Consider the following 6,640-nt stretch of genomic DNA (forward strand, 5'->3'; position numbering starts at 1 on the left):
CATGCATCCTCACCCGCGCACGCGTCTTCTACTTTGTGTGATGGGCTGCACCACTTGCACCCCAGCAGCCAAACACGTGCGGCGCCACGAGATCACCGTGCCCTGCATGTCCGCCGCCTTGCCAGCGGCCTCCGCTCGCTCCCGCTCGCTCAAGCCCACCAACTCGACCTACTCAGGGCGGCAAACGGGTCAGGCACGGTCCAAAAGAATGTACTCAATAATTAGTTCTACCGCAGCAGCCACGGTGTTTGTTCGCCTGTGCCGGTGGTCATGCCCAGCGGGGGCGCCGCGTGCACGTCCAGCTGCGCCGCATGCCAAGTAAGCCTCCCAGCAGGCTAGGGCCGCAGGCCAAGGCCATACTCAGCCCGAGTGGGTTGCTTGGCAAAGGAACATCGGCAGCCCATGGCAGGTGTGGTGCCACGTCAGCCCACCTCCTCGATGACTACGAGAGGGCTGCCATCCCCAGACCGCCGTGGCGCGCACAGCAGCGCCTCACCGCCCGCGCTGCGTCGCAGGGTACGCAGCACCACGTAGCGGCCCCCGCCGAGTAGCCGTGGTGGATGCTCGGTGGCCATGTTGCGGCCCGGTGGCCGCTGCGCCGTCGACCTTTGCACTAGTGCCACGTCGGGCGCAGCGCCCATCAGCTAGGGGCGATCGGGAAGCGCAGCACACCGCAGCTGAACTTCAACGTGAATTTGAACGCGGGGTCCTTGTATCATAAGTGGACACAACACGGTAGAGCAAGATCATTCACGCGAGTGCTGCATGCTCAAGTCACGAGGTGGACGCGCTTATGCAATCAAATGAAAGCCGGAAAGTGCATGTGTTGATCGAAGAGGGTACCGAATGTCCCGCAGTCTGGTCAAACATTGCTGCTGATGACAGCAGCCTCGCAGGTCACGTGCCCCCAGCGCGCGGTGCCAGATCATCGCGGCAGCAGCCTGTCATGCCATGAGCAGGGCAACTTTGTAGATTGCTGCATCCATACATATCTCATGGCAGCGCCCAGACTCGCTGCCTTCCACAACGCATGTCCGCCCACCTGTTGCGGCACCTCCCCCCCCCATCGCCATTGCGTCACCTCTGTACTTGATGAGTTAGAATGCTGTCATGACATCATGTGCCGTGGTATCATACAACGCGCACACAGACTTGCCAATGCTTGAGATGACAGACGTACGGACCCTGCCTGCCAGGGTGAAACCCTCAAATACTGATGTTGACCAGGGAGCAGTGCTTTGGTGGCTTGCGGCAGCCTAAATTACCCCACAACATGAAACTTGATTGGTTGGGAACCGTACCTCCCTCGCTTTGGCAATCCATGGGGAGTGCATGCCCCTGCTGCGAGGCAAATCACTGTCAGAGGGCCATCAACCACCAAGGCCCAGGTGTGGCAGAGTTCGCCACAACCATCAGAACCAGGGCCTGGCAAAAATCACATCCAAAAAACAGCGCACACACACTCTCACACACACACACACACATACACACACACACACACACGCGCAAACACAAGCATCAACGATTAGGGAACAACAATCAACCGTAACGTCACTGCAGCGAAAATCCCTGGGCCAGTCAGTGCAGGAGGTCGGCGCCGCGGGCGGCCTACGCGTGGCGCTTGCGCCGGAGAGGGCGCTCGGTCCTTTCAGGGCGTGCATCCTTGCAGCAGCCCTGAACACCCCCCTCGGGGCGGCTCCCGTGCAAGCGGCAGGCAGGGCCGTCAAAAGCATGCGTGGGCGTGTGACTCCACCACACCAAGGGGGTGACGCGCCGCCAGGGAGCTGCAACGGCCCGCCCCATCCACACAACCTTGACCCACACCGCATAAAAAACGGCTGGCGCCGCGCAGCCGTTGCCGGCTCGGGGGATGTGATTCGGCCGGTCAAACGTGCGAGCTGAGGGCAAGAGGCCGGGTGCTGCCGCGTGTTTCTTGGCACGTGTTTGGATGCGCACACTGGCGGCGCAGGCGGCCGCGCAAGGGGTGCGAGGGGCGCAGCCGCAGGACCAGGGGGCCTGGCAGCGGCAAACAACGGCCGCCCCAACTATGGGCTCGAAAAAAGGAACCGGCACCTCTTGTGAGCGGCGCCCTCGCATCTGCAATCCGCAGCTTGCGGCCAGGTCGCGAGCGCGTGAGAGCATGCGCACGCGTGCAGCAGGCGTGACGCGTGCCTTGTCGGCCGCCAACGCCAGCCACTGCGGTGCGCTTCGGGTGGAGTCTTGTGTGCGGGGAGCCGGGGCGCGCCGCACAAACCATACGCCGCAATAGGCGAGTTCAGAGACTGGCGCGGCAAGCCGCTTTGCTGCTGGCCCAACATTAGGGGCGCGGAGGGCGCGCAGCCCCCGACCAGGCTGTCAAGCAGCCGGTGTGCGCCGCGGCACGGCGCGCGGCGGGGCTGCAGCTCGCGAATGGGCGCTGCGCTGCGCCGCAGGCGGGGCGCCGGGCGAGGCGGGGTGCTGCGGCAAGCCGTCGGCGGCCCTTTCCTGGTCGGTGGGGGCTGTTGAAAGGTGGGCTCTGGGATTTTCGTCTCCTCCATCTGCACCTGTCCCCCATGACGATGGGGGAGGGACAGGTCTGGTGCAACGCAAGGAAAGGTTTGATTTTGCTCTTTGATAGGGCTAAGAAAGGGGCGTGGTGCGTCGAGCACACACAAGGGGGCTTGCAAGCTGGGCCGCTGCAGCCACAGCCGTGCTCGGCGGGGCGCGGCGTGGTGTCGCCCTGAAGCCACGCGCACCCTCAGAAGGGCGCCTCGCCGCGCGCCATCAGGCCGCCCGCCGCTGGGCAGCCCCTGCTGCCCGGCGTCGCCGGGCGCGAGGAGGCTGAGGAGGACGGCTCCTGCGGCCGCCGGAACAGCATGCTGTTGGTGTGGGGCAGCGAGATGCCCCGGTCGTGCAGCCGCACCACGACCACCGATATGTTGTCGGTGCTGCTCTGCCGCACGGCCCGGTCGACCAGCGCGCGCGCCGCGGCGCCCGCGTCGCCGTCGCGCGCCATGCAGCGGCGCGCGGCCGCGACGGCCTCGGAGTTGTCGACCTTGTCCCACAGGCCATCAGTAGCGAGCAGCAAGATGTCGTCATCCTTGGATAGGATGACAGTATGGATGTCGGGCATGTGGGTGAAGGCGCGCTTTGTGGGGTCAAGCTTCAGGTGCTGGCTGCCTATGGCGCGTGCCACCGCGAGCTCCCCGTAAAGGTACCCGTCCGACGTCACCACAGGGCTGCCCGGCGCGTCGAAGCAGCCGCAGCCGCCGCCGTCGTCGTCGCCGCAGCAGCTGCCGCCGCCGTCGCTCCCGTCCACCTCCGCAGCCGCCGCCGCTGCCGCGGCGGCGGCGGCTCCGCCGAGCGCGCCGCCCCCGAACGACGCGCCGAGTGCATGCTCGCGCGCGATGCGCCGCGCCTCAGCCTCGTCGCAGGGCTTGTGGTCCGTCGTGATCTGGACAAAGTCCGCCTTGCGCGCCAGCACCGCGCGGCTGTCGCCCACGTTGGCCACGTGGAGCCTGTCGTCCAGCAGCAGCGCGGCCAGCAGGGTGCTGCCCGCGTTGCAGCAGGCCGCCTTGAAGCGCGACAGGATCTCCTCTTCGGCCTGCTGCACCGCGCCGGCCAGCGCGGCGCCGGGGACCGACGGCGGCACGCCCGCGCCGGGGCGGGGGCGGTTGGGTACTACGCCGCCGATCCCTTCGCCGTCGGCCCTCTCATCGGCCTCTGCGGCGCCGGCGGCCGCGAGGCCAGACAGGAGGTGTGCCTGCAGGTGGAGCAGCAGGTGCTGCTGCAGGTACTCGGCAGCTTCCGGGCCCGAGTGGCTGCGTAGCGGCGGGCGGGCGCGGGTGGGCGGGGGCGCGCTGAGTCAGCCGCAGGGGTGCACCCGTCGGAGGCCAGGCCGTGTGAGTGCCCCACCAACCAAGAGAAACTCAGAAGCCCCCACCGCGCTGCGGAAATTGGCCGTCCGATGTCTGTCCAGTGAGCCTGGCGAGATCCCGCCGCAGCAGCGGCAGCAAGAGGCTCACCCGTCGTACACAGCGAAGAAGCCGGCGCGTCTGAACGGCGCAAAAGCCGGCAGCGCGGTGACGTCACACGCCGTCATGCGGTCCTCCATGTGCGTGCGCCCGTTCTGGTCCGAGTGGCTGCCGCAAGACCACGGAGAGGCCCACCAAGGGCCCGGCTCCTCGGCTGCCGCGACAGGTGTTGGCTACAAATGGCAGGGCGGGGCCAGGCACCGCGAGGGGGCGGCAGCGGCGAGGGTTGGTGCAGGGAGAGCGCGCGGAAGCGGAAGCAGGCTGACACGCCAGCGGCCGCCGGGACCAGGACTTGCTGCTGCACGCCCCTTGATCCTCCAGTCATCCACATGGCTATCGCATGGCTACCACATAAGAGTCCCAAACCTCCAAAGGTGTCCAAATCCACCCCAACACGCCAGGCCCCCAGTGTGTGCGCAGCTCCGCGGGTCCCTGCGCACCTGCGTCGCGGTGCCCTGCTCTGTCGGCTCTGATACCCGCCGGCTCGCACGCCCCGAGTCCCCCAGCAGCGAGCTCCGCCGGCTGACTGTGCCTGCTGCAAAGGACACGCTCCGCAGCTCGCTCGGCGTCGCTGCGCTCGCGCTGCCGCCGAGCGCGGCGCCCCCGTCGTCATCCAAGCTGCTGCATGTGCCGAGGCTGCTGGCGGCGCTGCGGCACGCGCCCGGGTCTTGCCCGCCGGCGAGGCAGTGATGCAGGTGGCCCGACGCGCTCGACTGCAGTATCAGCTGCGGCGGCAGCGGCGGCCGGGGGACAGGGATCGGGGCCGAGGCTCTGTCGGGCGAGGATGCCAAAGCCACCGCCACAGCTGCCGCTGCCGCTGCCGCCGCCGGCACTGCTACAAGTGCAAAGTGCTGCTGCTCGTGTGGCTGCTGCTGCTGCTGCTGCTGCTGCTGCTCCGCGGCCTGCTGTTCTGCAGGCTGCCCCGACCACGACCTGTGATGGATGTTTTCATCAGGCTGCACCACCGCCGTCGGTGCGCTTCCAGGGAGGCCAAACGCGCCAGTGAGCACCTGCCCGCCATCTCCGCACTGAAGCAGCTGTAGCTGTGCCTCCAGGGCGCTCTCCTGCAGCAATAGCAGGAGGACCAAGATCGCCTGGGTTCTACAGGGCGTTCAAAACAGGTTCCGGCAATTGCTGGGCCCGGGTGTACTACATAAGCAGCATGTCATGCATGTATGGGAAGTGCAGAGTCGTACACAGCCCCCAGGAGGCACCACGCGCACCACCCTGACCCGACCTTCAAAACCAAAGCAGCCCACCTGCTGTGACCGAACCTGCTGTGACCTAGACAAGGTACCGAGCATGCCCTCCGTCTTCTTGGTTGCCTAGTGCGCGATAGGAGGCGCCATCGCTGATGACGCTGACTTCAAACAGACTGATACGAGGGTCCGAGCTTGTTATGTGATTTACGATGATGAATCAGGCTTTGCCAAACACATTTGTGGGGCATCACACACCGATGCAAACGTTGCATTCCTTGCAGCTGGGCAGGCCTGGGCCAAATAGTTGGGAACTCGCTCCTTATCGTAATAAAGCGGGTTGGCACTGGTGCTTGTTTGTATTTGAAGTATACTTGAACAAGACAGTGAAGGACGCTGTCATCATCCATCGACCTCATCCATCTGTGTCACGCGGGGCTCGCCCCGAAAGCAGCAAAGCACCGCCTGTCCAAACGGGCTTAATTAGAACGTTATCAAGGAGAGCTACGTAGGCAGTCAGTCCCCTGGCCTTCATCGCACCGCAGCTAGTGGCGCGGCCGCTGCTTCCCAGCTCCCACCGCACCACACACGCCGGCGTGGGCTCAGCGACCGGTGCAAGCGGCCGGAGGGGCCGCAGGGCCGGCGCTGCGCATACCCGACACCCTGTAAGATGGGCACGGAGGACGAGGAGCAGCTCACGCTGCAGAACAGGTGCCTTGCCGCGGCGGGCGCGGCCATTGCCGCTGCCACCGTCGTGAACCCCCTGGATGTCGTGAAGGTGCGGCCCTCTTTCTGAAGCGCCGCACAACTCCCGCTCGCAGCGCAAGCCGAGCACAGAGTCAGCAGCTGCGCCGCGGCGCCCGCTGCGGCGCCCTTGCACCGATGCTGCATGTGCGCGCGAGGAGCGCACCACTCCCACTCACTTCTCCCCCCTGCTCGACCCCACACCCTGCAGACCAGGATCCAAGCGCAGGCGATGGCGTCTGCCGGCGGCAGAGGCACTGCCATAGCGGTCAATGACCCCCAGCCGCTCGTGCACACCCTGTATGAGTGAGTACCTGGGCTGTGCCTTTCCCCTTTCCCAAAAAATTTTTTGCATGATCCACTCGAGCAACACCGGATGCAGCAGCACAAGCAGCCTGCAAGAGCTTGCATCCGCAATGGCGCCGCGCCACGCCGCCTGTGCGGGCGCACGCCCCCCGGTCCGACCTCGCTGCTGCCCGCGCCTCGCAACCCCCGCAGGCGCTGGGGCATCTGCGAGACACCCACGTGCGTGCGCCGCACGCCGAAAGGCCTGGCCTGCGGCTCGGCCTCCGAATCGGCGGCGTCCGCTGCGGCGCGGCGGGGCGCGGGCGGGGCGGGGGCGGGCGTCCTGGATGAGAGCATTTGGCACGCCATGCGGGCCATAGCACGCACGGTGAGCAACAG

General features: G+C 66.4%; 2 protein-coding genes across 2 annotated transcripts; one reads left to right on the forward strand and one right to left on the reverse strand.

The window, feature by feature from the left end:
* Window positions 1–2,737: 2,737 nt before the first annotated feature.
* MNEG_12208 (hypothetical protein) lies at window positions 2,738–4,093 on the reverse strand (the record flags this gene model as incomplete). The annotated part of the gene is made up of 2 exons (XM_014039319.1): window positions 2,738–3,800; window positions 4,005–4,093. 2 exons carry the CDS (start codon window positions 4,091–4,093, stop codon window positions 2,738–2,740), a joined length of 1,152 nt encoding a protein of 383 aa, XP_013894773.1.
* Window positions 4,094–5,882: 1,789 nt separating this feature from the next.
* Window positions 5,883–6,266, forward strand: MNEG_12209 (hypothetical protein; the record flags this gene model as incomplete). Its single annotated transcript, XM_014039320.1, has 2 exons — window positions 5,883–5,990; window positions 6,168–6,266. 2 exons carry the CDS (start codon window positions 5,883–5,885, stop codon window positions 6,264–6,266), a joined length of 207 nt encoding a protein of 68 aa, XP_013894774.1.
* Between the last annotated feature and the right edge of the window lie 374 nt (window positions 6,267–6,640).

The sequence above is a fragment of the Monoraphidium neglectum genome (genome assembly GCF_000611645.1).
Source record: "Monoraphidium neglectum strain SAG 48.87 unplaced genomic scaffold scaffold03122, whole genome shotgun sequence".
Classification (NCBI taxonomy): domain Eukaryota; kingdom Viridiplantae; phylum Chlorophyta; class Chlorophyceae; order Sphaeropleales; family Selenastraceae; genus Monoraphidium; species Monoraphidium neglectum.